A 23,577-nucleotide genomic window follows, 5' to 3' on the forward strand; every position below is an offset into this window, starting at 1 on the left:
CCACTGTGCAAGTGATATTCACAATGTGGAAAAATATATCTAGGTAAAAGGTAAGGGCTACTGGACCATAATTGTGAGGGCTGGGTAAGTTTGCCACTGGAGTCCCAGGGTAAGTCCCACAATGTCTCTCCAAGCTGAGACAAGTACACCTCTTCTGCACTTGACTTTTAAGGCAGCAAGAGTGAGCAGTCAACGGGGTCTCTGGGAGGCAGTATGAAAGGCAAGCACTCAGAACTTAAACAACATGCACAATAAATTACTGTCCAGCCCAGCTCTAATTTTAGCACTGAAAGTATTTTAAAATCACAACAAAATGTAATCATACACAGTTCAATAAGGACTCAGTTACAAAGCAGTAATTAAATCTAGGAGACAGGAGTTTCACCCACTATAGTGCTCTCTCCCTATCTGACAAAGCTATCCCAATGTCTTTGTTTAATTGTACAGAATTGCAGGCATAGGCATACATATGGCACAGATGTAATTCACTAGTGATTACCACCAGGGGATAATTTGTAGATCAGTTCAAACAATTCCTGCCCAAAGCAATCACACTGGCAATAGTTAGTGTACCCATGCCAGATTTACTCTTACACGACAAGGTCAGTCTTTCACATTTAGGTACTGCTTTACCTGCTCATAGAGAGATGTGAATTGTGTGGTGCTGGTGGGTGCACTCACTGCATCCCACATCTTCAGTGTCAGCTGCGGTGATGTGGGAGCACAGTGGCGGCCTTGCCCTGATCCACCAGAGGTTGAGCAGCAGTGTAGGCCTACTCGTTGGACACACTTATTCGGCAGATGCAGCCACTTGGCAGGGGTTCGGCATATGCTGGTCTTCACTGGTTGTGGCCCCTGGGCTGGTCTTAGATGGGTGCTGCTCTTCACTAACTGTGGCCTCCAGGCCACGAACAGAGCTTCTACTTCAGCAGCAACAACAGCGCCCTCACCACATACACCCAATATCAGGCAGTGCGGTACCAGTCAGTCTCTGGAAGGGTGCCAGAGGGAGATGCCATGATGTTGTTTTTGGGTTTGATTCTTGACGTGGTCTGCAACAGAACGCGCAGAGGGAGCTCAGAAGATCCATCATGAAACAGGCTGGTTCTGGCTGTGCTCCCAATGTCAGTCTGACGTTCCAGGGCATTCCTCATGCTGAGAACACGACTGGACAGCCTCTCCTCCTGCAGGTCAAGGCAGTCTCCTCCCCTCTCTGAGCAGAACGGTAAACTTCTGGGTGCAAGGCAGACTTCAGGCATTTCCAACAAGTTGCAGAGTTCAAGTGATGTCTGCTCACCTCTGGGAGACTGGCTGTCATACAGACACCAGCCTTGATGACACTAAATCTTGTTACTCTGAGGAGCACTATCTTCCTTGGAATTTAAAAAAATTGGGTGATTTTGGTCCCATGTTTTCTCATTTTCCAGACAGGCCAAATGGATCAACTGTCCGTTTTAAGTGGTCACTTTTCAAATGCCATTTTCTGACTGTATTGCAGACGCAGCTTTTGTACAGGGTGATGACTATCCAAGAGCATCCAAAACCATGGCACAAGGAAGTGAGAGCTGTTCTATAGCTGAAATCAAGGAAAGACACACAGGTAGGCCCTTCTAAGAAACTTCAACTTCGGCACCAAAAAACTGATGACCCACCTCACCCTCTACCGTCCACCAAACAGCAGCTCTCAAGAACAACTAATTATCATCCGACTGCTAAAAAAAACGTATTGAATTTCCAAGGGCAGCCTAATGTCCATATTACTCATTTAGGTATCTGGACCTCCCTACACACACGCACATGGAATGTCCGTGCAAAGGCTTCTACGACTGTCACTCAGGTGTTTGAATTTTTTAAAATTCTTATTATTTTTAAGTAAGGATGGAGAACTATGGATGACAGAATTTAGGGGCTTTTTTATGACTCTTGTTACTCCGCGCTCATGGGCAGCTTTTATCTGTCTATTGTTGAAGATTTAACATGGACAACACAAAAGCTCACAGTGGGCTTTGGGCCAGCCAACTGCTGGCCCCTTTTTAGGATCGAGCCTGCGTATCGCAGCGAGACTCTTTAGTATTTAGAAAATGGCTCGGAGCCCTGTCAACTTCACGTCAGTGTTTTTAATTGGTTCGTGGGCCTGCCTAATAAAATCTGCTTGCTTTCATTAGTCGAAGGCACGCATACGTCATGCCTTTTCCGGTGATTAGCCCTCCTCGAGCGCAGCGACCAAGTACAGAAAACATGCGAGGCTCGCTGTTTTCCATCGGGCTCATGGACTTCTTTTTCTCTAATTTATGAGCGCGATCTTGCTTGGCAGAAGTCGAGCGCTTTACATAGGTAATTTCACTTTTTCGGGTTATGTACATAAATGCACTTTTGCCCGATAGGTGAAAAGTCGAGTTAGGAGTTTACAACGCGATCAGCTCTAACATGAGCAAACGCGAGACCCGTTGCATTGTAAATGCTTGTTAGTTGTTAGAATTTCCTTCTTCTTCTTGTGTTTGACCCTCTCTGGGAGCATAGCTTCTTTACCATTCTTTTTGGATAACTTGCATTAATTTCCTGATCCCATTCAGGGAACTACGTTTTCTGTCATTCTGCTCTGCAATGGAGTGGATGTGTTTTCTTGCTCTCTCCCTTGTGTGCTGCTTCCCACTTCAAATAGCCATCCCACATGTGCACTGTGTTGCACCCTCAACCCTATCTCCGTATCATCTACTGATCACCCCCCTGACTCAAATCCCCTCCCTGTCCCGCCTATATTATGCTTTTTATTTGTTGCTTTTCTTTTTCTTCTGCTTCAAGGTCTTCTGTTGATCTCTCTTCATCCACTTATCCATTGCACAGCCCCCATCTCTCACTTCGCATTTTTAAAAAAATGTTTTGTTTCCTCAAAGCTACTATCCTTGATTTCTTCCTGTAGCTATTTATGTGTTGCTCTCCCAACCCCTCCATCTCAGCTTTTTTAACAAACATTTTGTTGGGGAGCTGCTAGGCTCTTGATTTTCCAGATTACGATTTTGTGCATGTTTAAATCACGTTTAGTTGCCACTTCAAGATGGTCAGTCACCAACAATAAATAAAGAAACACATTCTCATGGCATGGTGATGCATCCCCACGTATGTGTCAATTATGCTGGCCCGCCATTACGTCATAACACATTAAACGACATGCTTGATAATGCTTGCACGTGTAAACATCAATAGGCTTTTTTTGTTTGTGCTGCACAGCTTTGGCATAAAAGTATTTTTTCTATTTTTCACAATGGTAAACAGCATAGGCAAAAAACAATATGTTTGCATTGGCAGTCAAAAACGAGCCCTTTTGCTTTTGTCAATGTTTGTTTTGCTTTGCCTCTTTTTACTGAACACCCAGTGAAAACCCTGAAGTTAAGGCATGTGCTGCAGAGATGTATGTTTAACCAGCTCATTTCAGAGTTTAGCAGTGGCAGGTTAACACTAATAAATAGTTATTGTACTTGCTGTACAGTTGTGTGTGCATTTTTTAGTCACAGATTGAGAGTATCACAAAAGAGCACAAATGCTTAATGTACTTGTTTCAGAGCATAAGGTGTACGTCACAGATTTGTATTTTATGCACGACATCGGAGTATTTAAATGCTTATGTTGCAGAGATCCTTGTGTTAGTTGCAGGTCACAAAGTACTAGCTTAGACCAAATTCAGCGGGTTATGAACCCCATCAAAAAGCTGCGTGTAACCTGCAAGACATACGTTTAGATCCTTGCAGTTTTTTCTCAGGTTATCTTTATTGGAAGGTCGTTAAAGTGATTTATTTTAGGTGGCTATAATCAGCGCAAAAAATACGGCTATTAGTGCAATTACAAAGACATACATTTTGCAGGGCATGCAAAGACCAACACTTCTTACACACAGAACTTAACATTGACAAAACTCCTAAATCTCCCAACAACTTGTGATGTGCTAGGTTTCCTGCCTTTGTAGCACCAGCAGCGACCCAAAGGTATTCTGCTGACAGTAATTTGTTGGCCATTCACAAACAATGGACTTGGTTAGCACGTAGGGAGTTTTAACGGGCCTCTAAGCACCTCTAGAACAGCTACAGCTTTAGGTTTGGTATGGAAGCTAGAATGAAAGAACTCTTCCAGCCAGATACTCCAAACTAGGTAAGAGGGGATATCAGTGTATGCTAACTGAAAAAGGTAATGTCCAACAAAAGGCAGCGCCCGTGTTAATTCCATCAAACCGGTAACTGAGAGTACGGGATTTCCTTTTTTTTTTTTTTACCAGTTTCAACACTACATAAGGTTTTTTTGCTTCTCTCAAACACACCGCCGCTGGATCTGCCTTTTCAGTGTTTTTTTGTTTCTGAACGACGTTTAATACTACAACCCAGAAATTAAAATCTCTCTCTAACAACGCAGAAGCGTGTGGGTATGTTTCTTGAAGCTTTGAAACAAGATTCTATTTACCTGAGTCCAGGTATTTCAAGGACGTTGGTTAATCCTGTCCAATTGATGTCCAGATGCTGGAATAGAAATGAAGAGAAAAGAAATTAGTTACACATGTTCTATTTATTTGAAAGACCTACAAGAATAACAAGCCAGTGATTAATAAATGTATTTTTTCCACTGAACTTCCGCAGCCCAATTATTTCTTCAAAACTTTTATGTGTTCACTCCAACCCCTGCATTTAAGCCATTTTGCTTCCTCGGGACTTAAGATAGGATATTTAAGAGATGCGAAGCTTGGAGTATTCATCCCTAACCATACTCCAAAACATTTTAGCAGAACCCCATCCTTAGGAAAATGCAGAACAGACTGGGTGATTTTTTTGAAAGGTATGTTTACTTGGAGGTCCAAAAAATTAGACAGGACAAAGTCTGAAGGAAACAGAATTAGTGAGGCTTCCCTTCAAAGCTGATGTATTCATTTGTATTTCTCTTGTGTTTTGCCCCCTTACATGGATCTCAGCCACACATGATATTGTCTGGAACATCTGAGGGACAAGAGACGTTAACTGTGATTTCTCACTCATCAACACTGATGCAAGTAGCGTCCTGGTCCTGAAAACAATACAATTGCTTCCGTTAATGCATCATTTCAGCTTCCCAAAGGAAGCCCCGATATCTACCATTGGCTATTCCCAACAATTAAGCTTATTTATTATATGACAGTGACATCGGATTTTGTATGTGCAATGGTGATCTAACGCTACACAAGATTACATTCTCAACAGGTCAGTGAAGGCGTTTTCTCTAAGAGACCACCAGATCATAAAAAATGAAACAAAGTCCCACATACATCCAGTGGCATCAATTACCCAAAATGTCAAGTAATGGAAATGACATCAAGCAACCTTTGACCTCACATGACATCACAGTTGGACTATATTCCTACCTACTGCCTTTCAACAGCATTTTATTTACTCTGAAAATGGTAGGTTAACCTCTTAGCTGCTGCCCCCTCCCCCCCAGTGCTGAGCCCTTTTTTGGTAGTTCGCACTTAGGCCTGCATAACTTTTTGTCCACATAAGTTATTCACGCCAAAATTGCGTCCTTTTTTCCCCCCCAACATCCTAGGGATTCTAAAGGTACCAAGAGTTTGTGGGTTCCCCTGGAGGAGACCAAGAAATTAGCTAAAATGGGAAAAAGGGCTCAGAAGAAGGCTTGTGGTTTTTTCCCTGAAAATGGCATCAACAAAGGGTATGCAGTGCTAAAATCACCAGCTTCCCAGCTTTCAGGAACAGGCAGACTTGAATCAGAAAACCACATTTTTCAACACAATTTTGGCATTTCACTGGGACATACCCCATGTTTACTATTTTTGGTGTTTTTAGCCTCCTTCCAGTTAGTGATAGGAATGGGTGTGAAACAAATGCTAGATCCCGGAAAGCGAAGCATTTCTGAAAAGTAGACAAAGTTCTGAATTCAGCAAGGGGTCATTTGTGTAGATCCTACAAGGTTTTCCTACAGAAAATAACAGCTGAAATAAAAAAAATAAAAAATGAAATTGAGCTGAAAAAACAGCCATTTTTCTCCATGTTTTACTCTGTAACTTTTTCCTGGAATGTTAGATTTTTAAAAGCAATATACCGTTACGTCTGCTGGACTCTTCTGGTTGCAGGGATATATAGGGCTTGTAGGTTCATCAAGATCCCTAGGTATCTAGAGCCAATAAATGAGCTGCACCTTGCAATGGGTTTTCATTTTATAGCGGGTATACAGCAATTCATTTGGTGAAATATAAAGAGGGAAAAAAAGGTATCAAGAAAACCTTTGTATTTCCAAAATGGGCATAAGATAAGGTGTTGAGAAGCAGTGGTTATTTGCACATCTCTGAATTCCGGAGTCCCCATACTAGCATGTGAATTACAGGCCATTTCTCAAATAGATGTCTTTTTTACACACTATCTTAGATTTGGAAGGAAAAAATGTAGAGAAAGACAAGGGGCAATAACAGTTGTACTATTCTGTGTTCCCCCAAGTCTCCCTATAAAAATGGTACCTCACTTGCGTGAGTAGGCCTAATGCTTGCGACAGGAAATGCAACATGGACACATCACATTTCTATATTGAAATCTGACATGTTTTTTGCAAAGTGCCTAGCTGTGGATTTTGGCCTCTAGCTCAGGCGGCACCTTGGGAAACCTACCAAACTTGTGCATTTTTGAAAACTAGACACCTAGGGGAATCCAAGATGGGGTGAGTTGTGGGGCTCTCACCAGGTTCTGTTACCCAGTATCCTTTGCAAACCTCAAAATTTGGCCAAAAAACACACTTTTTCCTCACATTTCGGTGACAGAAAGTTCTGGAATCTGAGAGGAGCCACAAATTTCCTTCCACCCAGCATTCCCCCAAGTCTCCCGATAAAAATGGTACCTCACTTGTGTGGGTAGACCTAGTGCACAGGATTAGATCACACAAGGGTCAATGTTGGTCCTTTCAAGAGGTAACTGTTGACCCTGGGGTGATCCATTTCTGACGCAGGCACTAGGTACAGGCACTCAAGTGGGGCAGTGTTTTTATCAGGACAGGTGAAGAATCACTGGGTGGTAGGAATTTTGTGGATCCCATCATATTCATGTAGTTTGTGTGACAGAAATGCAAGAAAAAATAGAGTTTTTATTCAACATTTCAGATTTGCAGGATATTCTGGGTAGGAAAACTTTGGGGAATCCACACAAGTCATACCACTGTGGACTCCCCCGGATGTCTCATTTCCAGAAATGTCTGGGTTTAGTTTCCCTATATGGCCGCCAAACCCAGGACCAAAAACACAGGTGCCTGCCTTACAAAACCAGTTTGTTTTGTGAAAGAATTATGATGTCTCCACAATACGATTTGGGAGATGGAATTTGGGAATGAACTAAATTGGGGAGCTCCCAGGAGAGCATGCACTCTCTGTGCTTGAAGCCGCATTCACCTGCTCTCTGGGTTGGGCTAACCCGCTATTGTCCTGTTGCACAGACTGTGCTTGCGAAGGGACAGCAGGACTGTCCTCATCACCTCCCTCATAATTTACTGGAAGAGGAGTTATCAAATGGGACTCCTCCAATTGAAAGATCACTCCAGAGTCTGCACCATTGTCCCATCCCTCAGATGCTGTCTCTGTATCTGCTGTCTCAGTCTCTGATCCTATGTCAGAGCTGTCCTCTATAACTCGAGTGAGGGCGTGAGCAGCAGTCATCCAACGAGATGCCATCTCTGCTATTGGCTAAACTGTTGCTCTAAAACACTAGCCTACGTAGACAGTCACAAAACTGCTGGTGTGTGTGTGATACGTGCAACAGCAGAGGTCACCTTACCTGCGCTTCTTCCCTCAATCAGCACGTTCTTTCAAGACACTCAAAAAACACCTTGTCACATACCAATCGCCACAGTCTTTAGCACCTTTAGCGCCCAGTCCAACAATCATTATTGGTGCTCCCACTCCCTCCTCCTCGGATTCCCTCATTACCACCCAGCAAAAGTGCCCTTCATCTTTCCAGGAACGCGGCCTCGGGCAGGTTCAAGACGGACCTTGAGGAGAAGTGGAAAGTACTCTCCTTGGGTAAGAGGTTTTACGCGTCCCTATGATGCCCGTTACCTACATGGGATGGGCGACTTATCACTTGACTGACATACACAATAGATCGGCAGACTGTAAGTGACCTTCCAGCATTTATTGTCTTGTTTTTACATGGAGAAGTAAATGTTATCGGTCCTGATGAAGCGCCAGTGGATCCATGTGTGACCGTGAGGGCGCAAAACATGTCGACCATATGTTAGGAGCAAACAATTTGCCTCCTCCCTAGTTTTGAAGGAGTATTGGGAACATCGTTCTCCTGAATACTCTGAGTTGTGTTTTTAACCTTGGCCTAACCCTTATCGAAAGTATTAAAATTATTATGAGGTTTAGAGCCAATTTTAGATTCTTGCCTCTCCTTTCTTTCCCCTGTCAATATGGGCTGCATACTTTGATTAAACATCTTTTTGGTTGAAGAGCCCCCATCCTTCGGTTGGAGGCCCGTCGGACATTGCAGTGCCAGTCTGGCGAGGGGTTAGCCCGATGATGATGCTTGACATCCTAATGTGATGCTTGAGGGCACTCCTACAACGATTTCACTGCAGTCCTCTCTTGTCCCCTGTGTTTACTTAGTCTGGAACAGTGTACTTATTTGGTTTATAGCCGCACCCTGCACATACATTTTATTTGTATTATAGCGCAGGTAATGGCTGACTTTACTAATGTATTCAGCTATTTACATAAAATACAGATTTGCTCTTTGCAGTAGGCATATAAACCTTCTGCACTTATTTATGGCACCAATACTGCCACTAGACAAAAGTCTGATCCTTTTGTAGCAGAAACATAATCACAAGACTTACTTGACTTTTTTTATTGCTGCCTAAAAGCTACAGTTGAAACGCGTCAGTTGAAGTATGTGCATTGCTTTGAAGACGCAAGCTGCAACTGCAAGACAATCTGTGGCAAATGTATGTATATATATCTCACTTTTATATGTGGGTCTAGTTTTCCTGGGGGGCGATCGCAGCCCCCAGGGAAATCACACTTGCATTGACAAAAGTGATAGCTATATATATATAGATATCTATATAGATCTATCTATCTCTATAGATCTATGTGGGTAGATATATCTATATATATAGATATAGATATATATATATATATATATATTAATAGATCTATATATATAGATCTATATCTTTTTTTAGTAGTTGTATGGTTTCCTTGGGTGCCGAAATGACCCCCATGGAAACCCTACAACTACTAAAACAACGTATTGCCCCCACAGGGGGTCACCCTGCCCATGGGTGACCCCCTGTCAATTTCTTTATTTAAAAAAAAAGATCATTTAGCCCCTGGGTGGGCGCGATCGGGACAACTACCTTTATATAAAAAAATATGCCCCTGGGGGTGGGTGGCCGGCCCGTGTTCTGAGGGGGGTGACCCCCTCCCCCCCCCCCCCAAGTGAAATTCTTGGTGTCTAGTGGTGTTCCCTGGCCCTCGATTGCAGCTGTGCCCTTTCACACAAGGCCTTCCCAAACGTCGGGAAGGCTGTTTGGGGCCATTTTCCCCATCGGAGCAGGAAGCGGCTGCTTCCTGCTCCAATGGGGAAAACAAAATGGTGACATCAGCGCGCCGTCATCACAAAGGGGCAGGTGGGTGTGCGGGGGGGAGACACGGAATATCCTCCGTGTCTCCCCGGGATTTAAAAAAAAAAAATCAAAAAATCCTCAGGTGCGACGCACCCGAGGATTTTTTAACCCCCTTCCTGGTGTCAGCTGCTGGTCGTGACCCGCACCAAGGAGGTAGCGTGGGCGTCGGCACATGTAAACAGCACCTTTAGACATACTTTTACTATTTCCATCAAGGCACTCATGAGCCCTTAAGACAAATGTAGCAAAGGCATTGCCAAGAGAATCAAATTATCAAATGTAAGCCAGGAGCGGCAGCTGCTAGCCATGACTAGCCCAAACTGACGTCCGTACTTACATACTTGGCATCTGGTAAACAAAACCAAAAGACATTCTTACAGTTGTTCACTATCCTCTACACTACAATTTTCATCTGATCAAAGGACTTCTTTGACTTCAACTCAGGCAGTTTCAATGACTATCTGAAGCTCCTCAATTAACAAGTAAACACTGCCTGCCCATTGTAGGTGTTCTTCATGGAGCCACAGAGTTATAAGTGCCAAGTAGAACATTTCATTTTTGTGTATAAAATAATATAACAAGCAGTCTACTTTGGAACACATAGGGCAGTCAACATTATTATCAATGTTCTCCACATGCGTTCTACAGAAGAGAGCGCTCAACATCGGGATTGGTCTCCTACTTCTCAACAATTTCTGCTGCTATGTTATTGGCCCAGATGAAGGCCAGCACATCAGCCAGTCCCCTGAGTGGCGACACGGCATGAGCAGACATCAGACTGGTGCCAAAGGAGTAGCTTCACAATAACCCGGGCATTCTCTGCTGTGGTCACCATGGTGTTCTAATAAAGGAAATGCCAAATTCACCATCTCAGGACATTTCATCTTGCTAAATGGGGCCTACTATGACTAGACGAGGGTGGAAGAAGCAGGATAAGCTCAACAAGAGGACCAGGAAACAGCACCACACTTTTCTTAGCGAGGAGGAGGAGACGGGAGGAGTGGAACAATGAAGGAAAAGTGGAGGGGCCATGAACGATAATCTTACTAACCCCCATGAACCATGACAATAATTTACCCCATTACGTAATCCTCTTGTTTCCTGTCTCTCCACTAGCCAATAGAGGATTTTGGGCCCCCTTTTATGCCAGCGATTTCCAGAAATCACCAACTCTTTCTTGCAGTCTGATAAAAAAAGTTTTTTTATAACTCACCAAATCTTCTGCCATATCACATAGTGTTTATGCAGATTTCTCACATCTACACTTACAACAAACGTATTAATCAGTTGATCTAAAATACAGCATTTCTGCCCTGATGAGTTGTTATTAGTATGAAGCTATACCAGCCTCCGCAAGAAGACTTTTGCAGCTCTCCAATAAAAGATGGGAATCCATTCATGAACAACGTTTGGGCTTTGCTGTCTCCCACGGTTAGGTTTCCTTTTCACAACACTGGATTCTTTCTGTAGCATGCTTCCAAAAATTCAATCATCTTTGGCAAACCGCTTCCCTTGGGACCTGCTTCTCAATCATAAAACCTCATAAGACACATCAAAACCCGTTTAGGCAAGTCAGTCTTTCTTTATTTCTACTTATTAAGAGAAAACGGGGTTGTTTGTTTTAAGTGTGTGTCTTGTTACATCAGCAAAGGCTTTAACATACCTTGTATTATTAAACATTTTGAAATCATTGATACTTTAACAGACGAACCAGTTTCGAAGTAGATGCGATTTTACGTTATCGCACACCTCTTTGTTCCGAGGTATGCGTAGTTTCAGTTAAGGGCTTGTGTGGCTCTTAAATCTAAGAATAATAAATAACTTTTTTTAGATTATAGTTTCACTGGGCACTTTCAGAGATCAGTTACAAAAAAGCCGATTCTTTTTAAATATTTCTACCACTGAAGGAAACTGGGTGCTATCCAGAGAAGTGTGTTGTGTACGGGTCTTGAAGGGGCCTTTGGCATAAAAGGCTGCTATACTGTGTCAAATTCTTGTGGTTCATATCTGGATTCTAGCATCCAATTCACCCAGCAGTCTGGGCCCAAGGGTGTTTGCAGCCCTGGGTAGTAATGTTCAAATGCCATACCCTCAGAAGCAGTGCATGTTTCCCTCATACTACCGTATACTAATAGGAAGAGGGCTGCCCACTCACACCATCGGTCAGCACCACTGCAAGCCACACACACAAACAGGCAGCAGCAGTGCATGAGCAGCACAGCTCTTTACACAGACATCCAGGCGTGGCTCCTCCGTTTGGCCAGCTGCAACCGCTGCAAATCCTTTCTCAAGCGAAGGATAATATGCTCTGTTTATTATCCTTTCCATGTGAAAGGGACGGGGGCATTGGGGGTGAGAAGCATAGGGTAGTGCACTGCGCACACCCCTCAGAGCGCATGTGTGTTTGGCCAGCCGTCTTGGGCCGGCCAAACACACATGCACACAGGGCTCTCTCCAGGGGCTGGGGAGAGTCTGCACAGGCTCCCGGTCTGCCTGGAAGAGCCTTGGCTGGGCACTCCCAGCCAATCCTGACGCTGCACTGAGCCGCTGGGCTGGGAGCCTATGCCTGCAGCAGCAAAGGGAGAGGAGCGGCGCGGGAGCAAAGCAGGTAAGTGTTTTTTTATTAATAATTTTCTACCACACCCCTCTGACCCTTCAAACCCTCCAACGCCCCCGCACCCCCCACCACATCAAAGCCACGCGAGCTGCTCCTGCAGACAACACATACAACACATGGAGCAAACACAACCACATACAGCCAGTACTAGTGCACACTTCACTCGTACACACAGAAAAGGTACAGGGAGCAACAGTGCATGAGCAGCACTAGCGCGACCAGCATTTTAAAGGCAAAACCGAGACATTTCACAAAACTAGAAGGACAACAATTGTGCTTTAACCAAGCACATGACAGCATTCATCAGCATAGAATTACAGAAGAGAAACTAAGAACATAAATAAAATGCAATTTTTTAAACCAGTATCATGCCTGTTAATAAAATTGCTTAGCTAAACTATCCCTGCTTGGGAAAACATAAAAAGACACTTCCCACCGTTTTCAGTCGACCTTCTCTAAAAACTAGGACACAAGTTAAATTTCTCAACATCTGCCAAGACAGCTGGTGAAAAAACGGCACTGTCCCTGCAAACTAGTTCCCAAACACCCAGACCAAATACAAAACATGCAGCAGGAGTGTAAATTCCACACCCCTCCATTAAGACGCGGGGAGGAGCAGTGCACAGGCAGCACTACTGCCCACACACACTCAGACCAGATACAATACATGCAGCAGAAGCCTAAGCTCCATGCCTCTCATACAAGGCGCGGGGAGGAGCAGTGCATGGGCAGCACTAATGCCCACACACACCCAGACTAGGTCTAAAACATGCAGCAGAAGTGTACGCTCCACTGCGCTCAGGTAAGGTGAAAGGAGCAGCAGTGCATGGGCAGCACTAATGCCCACACACAGGTCAGACCACATACAAAACATGCAGCAGGAGTGTAAGCTCTACGTCCCTCGTGCAAGGTGTGGGGAGGAGAAGTGCACGGACAGCACTAATGCCCACATACCAAAACCACATAAAAATATGCAGCTGGAGTGTAAGCTCTACGCTCCTCGTGCAAGGTGTGGGGTGTGGGGTGGAGCAGTGCACGGACAGCACTAATGCCCACATACCAAAACCATATACAAAATATGCAGCTGGAGTGTAAGCTCCACACCCTTCATTTATGATGCAGGGAGGAGCACAGCATGGGCAGCACTAATCCCAATACACAACCCAGAGCAGATACAGAACATGCAGCAGGAGTGTAAGTTCCACACCCCTCCCGTAAGGCGCGGGGAGGAGCAGTGCATGGGCAGCACTAATGCCCCCACACAGCCAGACCAGATACAATACATGACTCAGAAGTCTAACCTCCATGCCTCTCACACAAGGCGCAGGGAGGAGCAGTGCATGGGCAGCACTAATGCCCACACACACCCAGACTAGATCAAAAACATGCAGCAGAAGTGTACGCTCCACTGCACTCAGGTAAGGTACTAATACCCACACACAGATCAGACCACATACAAAACATGCAGCAGGAGTATAAGCTCTACGCCCCTCACGCAAGGTGTAGGTTGGAGCAGTGCATGGGCAGCACTAATGCCCACACACACCCAGACCAGATACAAAACATGCAGCAGAGGTGTACGCTCCACTGCGCTCAGGCAAGGTGCAAGGAGCAGCAGTGCATGGGCAGCACTAATGCCCACACACAGATCAGACCACATACAAAACATGCAGCAGGAGTGTAAGCTATACGCCCCTCGCGCAGGGTGTAGGGTGGAGCAGTGCATGGGCAGCACTAATGCCCACACACACCCAGACTAAATCCAAAACACGCAGCAGAAGTGTACGCTCCACTGCGCTCAGGTAAGTTGCAAGGAGCAGCAGTGCATGGGCAGCACTAACGCCCACACATACCCCGACCTGAGCCAAAAAATGCAGCGGAAGTGTAAGCTCCATGCGGCTCACGTAAGGCGTGGGGATGAGCAGGGCATGTTTCCGTGGCAAACCAGGTTATTGACACTCTTCTGCTCTCACAGACAGAACAGATGCCACATACAGAAAAATAACACAGGTTTTAATTAGAAAAGGTATAGGAAAGGCAGTAGCACTGCACACCTGTCTTTAAAAAAGCATACAAAAAGACACGAAACAGTACGTGCAGCAGGGCAGCAGTATGCAAGCTACCTTCCGTCACAACTGGGGCTGTACAAGCAACACACACACACACACACACGACCCCCTTCCCCAAGGTGTGCAGCTCAAGCTTCTTTCACGCGTAGCTGAGGCACAATACAAGTAGCTGCAACTCAAGATATCCTCGCCCGCAGAAAAGGGTGCGGCACAACGTGTGCACTAACCCACTAAACAATGCCACAGCTACACAAGAAAACTCATTCACGGGACCCAGCTTCGGCACCCACTGAAACAATCTGAACGTGCAACGCATGTGTATGGGGAACATTCTGAAAACGGGAAAATAAAAGGTTACCCTCGGAGCAGCAGTGCCCAGTATGCAGCAACGCCCACAGCTGTCAGTAGGCCCCGTGCCACGTGGGAGATGATGGCCCTCAGTCAGTCTCGGTTGTACAGCCTACAGCACTAGGCATGTTGGGACTAGTGGTCTCAACTTTGCCTTTATAAGTATGCATCAAAATAATGTTTTAGAAGGTTAAAAGAGTTACAAAGAAAAAAACAAACAAGGGATATATATAGACTACAAGATCAGGCATTCCATGACATTTAAAAATTGTAGAACCTTGTGGCATTCAAAAGAGTATGAAACAAGTACCAACTTGAAGGCCCTCTGGAGTAGTAACATTATATGTGTGCATGTATCTATATGATGTATAAACTTTTACACACACATACATACTAAGTCTTAGTTAATTTTAAACATTTTAAGCAAATATATAGGCTCATGTATAGCCTCAAATAATTGCAGTTTTGCAGTGTAAGGTAGTTAAGACAAATTAATGGCTGTGGCACGGCAAATTAACAGTTGTAATGGCGAGGGCATGGACAAAAGGTATTGGGACACAGGCCCCATCTGCTCCACTCCACTATCCTTCCTCATAAGCGTGGCTGGACAGACGCAGACCGTGGGGGTATTTTCATCTCCCTTTGAAAGGAGCAAGTATTCGGTTATAACCAGGGTAATGGAATTATACGATTTTGTGGCTTTTTTCACATAATTTAGATTTTACCACATTTGCCACATAATCAATCCATCACCCGCTGCATAGTCTGCAGATTTTAACAAAACAAATTGTTTCTAGCTCAAAAGGATCAAAAGTTACTACATATGCAGAGACAAGTGTCCACGCGCTATTAAAGCCCTTCTCAGGTTAACTTGTGATCTTTCAGTTGCCTATTTCTACTTTTTGGTTGCAAAACTGGTACCAATGAGGTGAAACCTTTGCCTTAACAGTATTACCATGTGCAAAAATAACAAGACAATGAAGTGGTACTATCAATTTAATGTCTCGTCAGGGCTGAAAAGCATTATATAAATGTAACTGAAACTATGTGCTTTATTATGAAGTATAATTTGCCACATACCTGGGTGCTTCCCTGCCATATAATTCAAGTGACCCTGGTTATAACATAGCAAAGTATCCTGAACTTAAACCAAGCCTACACCACGGTACCCTGTGGCAGGACAGGGATAAGTGAAGGTCTTTCTACCATAATGCCTCTTGGCCTATTCTCGTGCACCTATGCAACTTTTCTCTGGTGGAATTATTGATTTATAAAAAATGTAGACTACAGTATTTACTCAAAGCAAGAGAAAGTGTCCTTCTTATGACAGTTACGATATTCTGATTCGCATCCCTACACCAGGCTTACGGTTCAACACTAATATACTTTCAAAAATTACAATATTTATCATAGACAACCTGAGGAGGGGCTGGAGAAATGGAACATACACATACCCCCACCTGCACCACCTCCACGCTAAGGATTCACAAAAATACATTGCCAGGGGCTGTGACAAAGGAAGTACCCTGGGAATGCAACGGACACTTGCATCCACTTCCTGCATCCTGGGGCAATTTCATGTTACAGAAAGGGCCACAGATGTTGGTGCGGCCTTTTCTTTAATATGGATTGTGCTGGTACACATCTTGCATCAACATGATCATGAGGAGAGTGGTGTTCCCTCATTTGCAGGGTGCTATGCACCCACGGAAATGAGAAAACACTTAGTACCTGTTCTGTGTAAAGAAGCAGGTGTAGAAGGAAAGAACCTGTCAGGAGGAGCACAGGAATCTGGGACACTATCCCAGTCTACTCTAGGTCCACCCATTTAAGGATGTGCAATGGCACAAACAGGGACCGCGCACCCAATGTGCCTAGGGTGGGCGTAGTTTTGTACATAATGTTTGAATGCAATGGAATTCACCACCTTTATATTGAAAAACACAGGCCAATTTCTCAATTTTCCGAAAATTGCTGAAATCATGTCTCTTTCCTGCTTAATTTAAAACAATGATCTTTCTGTTGTGTCCTCATTCTATTTCGGTCTGGCTATGTATCTGGATTCTTAGCACCAAGACACCTTCGGGTAATCGAGCCCTCTACAAACTAAATCACAATGTGTAATGTGGGTACTGGTGTTCTGCCTCAGTACCCATCACCCTGCAAGGTTTCCCGCTCGCCTTTCCAACATACCTCTCAATGCACCTACATTAGGAGGTTGTCATCTCCTTGGACTCATTTTCACCATCTAGAAAAGCCAAATGCCTTCTGTTGATTCACTCACCAAGAAAATCTTTGTCACTCAACAATTCCGTTTTTTTTAAATCTTCGTTATTTTCAATGGGCTCATCTTGCACAATCTATTTCACCCTCCTTCGAAACTCAGTAGTTTGAGAGGTATGCATTACAGTCTTGAATATTTCCTGCTTAGCGTGAGCCTCCATAGTCCTTTTCCTCTACCTGGCTGCTTCCCGTCTTTGTGATTTTTAAGAACCACCTGCCCCTCATCAAGTCTATGCATGCCTTTTACTGCCACTACTAGTTAGAGTTCACTAGCTCACTGCCTACCCATCTATGCACCTTCCCCAAAGGCTTCAGTGTGCATTTCCCACTCCGGGGCTACAGCCTCCTCTCCACCTGTGTGTTGTGTTCCTTGCTGTACTGTATCAATGTTGTTCCCTCCTCACCTGCTGCCCATAGTAGAACCAAAGATGCATTACAAAAGTTGTTTTTAACCTGTGGTCCGGGGACACGTGTGGGCCCACAAAGCCTACTTAGGGGGTACACGGCTCTTAGGAAATTATAACAACACAAATGTAAAATTGAACATTTCAAAACGTTCTGTAAATGTGAAGGAGTTCAAACTGGAGACTAAAAATTAAGTTAGTATCCTCAGATTTATTTGTCGTGCCATTTGTGAATTAAATAAAATTGTTAATAATTTGTCTATTTGTTCAATGAATGATTGTTTCTGTATTTTTGTGTGTATTGTTTTGCAGTTCAAATAATTAAAATGCTAATGCGGGAGTCCCTGGCTTCCAGAAATGACTCAGTGGGGATCCCCGGATTCCAATAATGATTCAGTGGGGGTCTCCAGCTTCCAGTAATGATTGAGTAGGGGTCCACAGAAGTCAAAAGATTAAGACTGACTGGATTAGACCTTTGCACAGGCGGCTGTAAGCACAGTTCACTGGTATGGTGCCAAATGGAAACAAAAACTGTTCCAAGCAAAGCGTTCAAGCACGGTGTTGAGACTTACCGGCTTCTGAATAAAGAACATAGTCACTGCTCCAATGAAGGGCGCTTCGGCGAGGAGCGGGGCCAGCACTACCCGCAGAGTGCCATGGATCTGAAAACAGCACAGAGGGAAGCACATTAAAAAAAAAACACAACTTATAAAGAACAATTAGAAGAAATATTAATTACATACCAAGGGAAAGCATATTTTAATTTTTTCTTGTGGTATCAAAAACTGCTTATATTTTAAAGACATTACCACATATTCAATACACGGAAAGGGCAGCTGCAAAACGACATGTAAAACACAAAATGGAAAGCAACGTAGCCAAGTTTTGATGCTCAGAACACAACTGCTGCAGTAGTGGAAACATGCATGAGAATTTATTGAGTTTAGAAAGATGACAATCTTAGATGACCTACTAAAACTCAACCATGCTCGTTTCAGGCTAAGCACTATTGTGTAAATGAACAAGTGCCAGGCTCAACGTTTGCCTCAGAAGCCCGCTGCTGACTAATATCGTGACTGTGTAGTCTTGATGGCAGCTCATGCCTGCCTCTTCTACCGCGAGACACTCCATTTCGTTCTTTCAGATTATTTTTCATCAATGCCCCCTACCTTGTCTCTGTTTTCCTGTATTTCTCGTCCTCATGTTTTCTTTTCTATCTCTCGTTCTTTTGTTAGAGTCTGATAATGAATAATTAGTCATCAGCTCCCAAAAATAAGTACCAGTGGGCCCCACCTGCAACCACCGGCTGAAATTAAGCACTGGCTACATGGACGGTTATACCAGGCCAGGCCCAGCGAATTGCAGTGATTTCCTTGTCTGCACAGATACAGAAGAACAGCTGGAAGGCTTTATCACAGACAAACGCTGGTGGCAGCACTGAATAAACTAATCCGTGTCTTCCTCCGTTCTCTTGACGATTTTAGAATAACATCTGCCCTGAACATTCCCAGTTTTTCCTCAGTAGCTGTAGAAAGCCCGCCATCACGAAGGAGAGGACTTTTGAATCCAGACCCAGCAGCCTCACTTGACCTACCATCTCGTCTCAGAAGTTATTGAATGTAAGATACTACGATATTTCTTTAGGGCATCGTTTCCCCATCTCTGGGTCAGATACAAACAGATTTGTGATGGGTCACAAAAGTAGAAGCAATATAGATGCCTATGAATCATAATTTAATTTGTCACATTCTCTGCGCTTTAAAGACAGTAGTGAAAAGTCAGGATTTGTCCTCTTACAAATTGGTGCTTATTTTGTTCTTACCAACTCCACTCACTTTCAGGTCAGAGAATAAAAAGTAAAGTGAGTTATAGAGTGTGAAAGGAAAGGTGGAGGATGTAAGCTTTTTGTAACATACAACAAAATATAAATACCTGCAAATGAACTGTACACATTCAGCAGTTAGGAAAGCAAAAATGAAATACATTTTTGTAATTCAGAGTGTAATGGAAACGAAGATTATAATAGAATCAAATCAAGGTGCTTTACTTGGTGATGCACAATTGATAAATATTCACTGAAATCAGATTGATTTCAACACATTAGCATTTGGGTGCAATATAGTTTTATCAGTAAAACTGTATGCCTGTGCAAATGTAGTTGCCATTTCAATGGAAAATGTTCTGTTTGTAAATGACAGTGTGCTACCACGCCATGCTTTAGTTACATATAAAACAAAAGAAATTGCCTGCCTTGTGCATTAAAGCAATGTATGTCACAAAGCCTCTTGATCACAGCCCCACCCTTGCCCCCCCAGTAACCATTACAGTTTACTCCCTTAACTCAAAGGCAACATCTCTTTCCTTAGCCACAGACCCCATCCACTCCCTTAGTCACAACCACATCTCCTCCGTTTCCTCTAGAACACATTACTTCCTATAACTCTAGGCCTGTGAACCATGTTTCCTCCCATGCTGAGGGAAGGGCTGGTTCCTTATGGCACCCAACCCAAGAGAAGGCTGTGCTTTAGATCTTGCACACAGCTGGAAGGGCTACACAGGCACCTCTGGAGTGATGCGGTCACGGTCACTTCTCGTTTGCTTCTGAAGAGCGAAATAGCTCACAGAGTTCGACTAGACTGACTTAAGTGTGCAGGTCACAGGTTTGAATTCCAGCAGGGCCCAACAGAACTAGTTAACCTTCTGAGGGTGATACATTAAGTAGTGTTTTGAAAGCAGGAACACTCGCTATTTACAGCAATATGAAAATTATTATTATTACTATGCTCTAGATCACTACTGGAGCACAGGCACAGACCAAAATTAGTAGGAGAGAACAACTGGAGTACCGAATACAGAGGCGGGGTAAGAAGAGGCTTCCTGCTGCCTAGCCCCACATAAACCCATAAATGCAGATGAACTAGGATGCAGCCCAAGTAATTACCAGTGGCTGATATACATTCAAGCATTCCCTCCATCACATATTTGCATAATTCAGCCTGACACCCTACAGGGGACAGCTATGCCCAGACATGGGTCTCGTGTACACTATGTCACATGAAGCAAGCTAGTGCTGGCTGAGGAGTCCTAACTACAGTGAAACCGGTCCTGGGTTCTTTGTGTTCCATTTCAGGGAGAGCCTGGCCTGGCAGTCCGTAATGGAGTGACCCCTTGACGCGGGGTTAAGACTGGTTTGCATTTGGCTGGCTCCAAGCTAAGGTGGCATTATGTGCAAAATAAGGATAGACTGGTAGGCGCCCGATTAATTCAAGCATTCCATCGATCACTTTTTTTTTTATATATACTTTAACCTTACTGAATGCATCTCTCTGACGGTACCTAACCCTGCATCCCAAAACAAGAATATGTCTCTACCTACCGGTGCAGTCAAGCAGTGCTGCTGGAATTGGGAGCAATGCCCCAAATCCAGAATGAAATGGAGGGCGGAGGTACAACGCACTCTGATCAGCTTTTGTGCTCTCTCCTCCAACTGCGACTCCTCGATTGTACCGGGGAACTGACGCGTCGCTGTGCGCCTCCAAGAGCGGACGTTCCAGCGTTACCTCACTCGAGTCAGGCGGGCGTTGCCCATATTCACACCGAGCGCTTGCTTTAATGCACTACAAACACCTGTGCCATCGGGTCTAACTGGGATGTTTTCAAAATGTATAATCAGACTGGGCTCCAACTGCCATTCTTCTGTTGCTGCTGTGTTACAGGCAACCTCCCCGAGCTTTCAAACGCTTCCCCTCGGGTTTACGAAAGTGCAGCCATCCTGACTAGTAACATTTAAAAAAAAACATTTTACTGTATTTGCCTCCAGCGTCATGTTTGTCTCACCCTCTGTACAACTAAGGATTACAGACATGGCATTAAGTAAAGGTATGTAGAAATAAGTTGGAAAGTGGTTTATTATATTGGATCTTAACCAGGGGCACTGGGATTGTGTTATTCACTAAAGTTTTTCTCATCACCATGGCTTTATCGCTCTTGCCACGGAATCCATCTGCTGCATAATTTGCAGATTTCCACATCAAAAATATTTCTGGCGCACAATGGTCAAAGGTTACTACAAAAAGAAGCGCGATATCTGGTTCTGTGCAGGGACAGACCTTTTGCAAAGATTAACTGGGAACCTTTCAGTTATCATTTAATATATTAAGGCATTGATGAGGTGAAATATTTGCCCAGACAGCGTAAATATGGGTTACAATGTAAAAATTACCTAATGCTACTATTACATCGTGTGCAGCTTTACTTCGCCTAATTTACATTCTAGTTTCTTAATTTAGACAACCCTGCCAGATCATTTTTCTACTCATTGCCACAAAATTCCAGAGGCCATTTCCTCAATTTACTGTAGCTATACGTGGCTTTACTTCTACATAACATGAGAAAACTTCCTTAAATAAATAACAAAATAAAATCAATAACTGAAGGAATGGGGAGTGCTGACCATTATTTCATATTGGCGCTTCCCTTTCAGTGTTTCGGACTACCAACATGGGATAAACGTTCATAGAGCGAATCAAAATAGAACTCATTTGCACATTCAGTGGCTATACAAAACAAGCATTTGCAATGCAGTGGGGCTAGAGTTTGAGCTATTAGTGTTGCAACATCCTAACTGGACTTTTCTTGCCACATAAATTGAAAATGAAAAGTAAAACAGTTGCCATAAGCAAGCCGATTCAAAGCACCGCGTCCGCCATGAGCATGCAAGCAAAGGAGAGATACAAAAATAAAAATACGTTTGTTGCAGTCAAACGTATTGGCAAACGGGCAATTATCCATTGAACAGGGTCGATGGCCAAGACAGTAACAAAACTGCCCCAAGGAGGGCCAAACATAAAGCATTTACCAATAATAACAAAGGTTTTTTGAAAGGCAAGCCCATAAACGAGTGATAGTGATGGGCGTGCAGTGGCCGTGGTTACAAACCCGCACATAGATTACTACATGCCAGAGCGCCTGCACGCTCAACCTAAAAACTGCATGGGTCAGTCCCTCATGGACACCTCTATGGTAAAGTATATTCAAACTGTTTTATTCTACTCACCTGCATCCCTTTCACTCCTGCTTTGCATAACTTCTTCACTTCTACGTTTATCTCACAGTTCCCTATGTAACTGCAAAAAAAGTAAATATTTTGTAAGACGTGTAGGGCAAGACAGACTCTTTTCATCTTCATCATAACATTGTTAAGTTGTTGTACCGTGCCCCACTAAATTAATACAACTAGTACATGTGATTCTATTGAGTGAAACTTGAAGTTGAACTGTGTACAACCACAATATCTTGGCAACGTGTGTGTTTTTTTTTGGGGGTGGGGGTTAGAGGGAGGGAGGGGTAGTATCACTTGACACAGGGAGTGCAGGCACACATAATGACAAAGTGCAGGGTTGGGCCTGGCCAATGATGAGAGGGGCAGAAGAAAGTGGGCGCAACTGTGTGGACTTGAGCATTGAAAAAACAGTGCACCACAGTGGTGCAGGGAAGAGAAAAACTTATTGTACTAGAGGATCAGACAAAAATGTTGCAGTATAATTTTGAAACCATCATTTTTGAACTTATTGTATTTCAGAAACCCCTAAATTCTCCCACCACCCTTGTGTCAGGCACTAAATAAGTAGGTGAGGCTGGACGAAGATGGGCAAAGCAGGAGATGGCCAGTTAAAGTGTAAGTCACACTTTGCATATTAGCGAGTGTGGGGATCTCAGTAAACAGTGGTGCTGACAAAAGGCATTTATCCTCAACTGAGGACTACAACACTTTAAAATAGGGAGTGAGCCATGTGGTCCAGATCCAGGAAACAAGAAATTTAGTGGGGCACTTGGTATGTGGTGATCATTCATTGAGTCAATGTGTCTTTGGTGGTACTGTGCCTAAACGGGTAGGGCATGTGGCAATTACTCTCTTTGCCTCACACTCTCCATTTGTGATATTTACAGGGTGGTACAGGTGTCAATTGAGGGCATGCTATGTTATGCTATGTTGATCTTCACAAGGCACAGTCATCTATTAGTATGGCCAGATAGCAGCGTTGGGTGTCTGAGGCCACCTTCCACACAAATGTGAGGTTCCCATATTAGAGTGGAGTCTTATTCAGGTATCGTTTGGCGTCTTCTATTTATAAGATGAAGTACCGTGACCTGCCTGGTGTGAGGAGGAGTGCCGGGGACAGATTTCAAATGACCTGTAATCCTACTGGATGGTTGA

The 23,577-nt window shown here is 43.9% G+C and overlaps 1 protein-coding gene across 2 annotated transcripts in view; it reads right to left on the minus strand.

Moving 5' to 3' along the window:
• ESYT3 (extended synaptotagmin 3) overlaps nucleotides 1–23,577 on the minus strand; it is a 319,908-nt gene that overhangs the window by 121,066 nt on the left and 175,265 nt on the right. For both annotated transcript variants that reach the window (XM_069224322.1, XM_069224323.1), the window contains exons 5-7: nucleotides 22,417–22,486; nucleotides 17,933–18,022; nucleotides 4,450–4,505 (exon numbers count right to left, since the gene is read on the minus strand). In XM_069224322.1, coding sequence (XP_069080423.1) covers nucleotides 4,450–4,505; nucleotides 17,933–18,022; nucleotides 22,417–22,486 — 216 coding nt within the window. The remainder of the gene's footprint in view (nucleotides 1–4,449; nucleotides 4,506–17,932; nucleotides 18,023–22,416; nucleotides 22,487–23,577) is intronic.

This window comes from Pleurodeles waltl, chromosome 3_1, assembly GCF_031143425.1.
Source record: "Pleurodeles waltl isolate 20211129_DDA chromosome 3_1, aPleWal1.hap1.20221129, whole genome shotgun sequence".
NCBI classification, from domain to species: Eukaryota; Metazoa; Chordata; class Amphibia; order Caudata; family Salamandridae; genus Pleurodeles; species Pleurodeles waltl.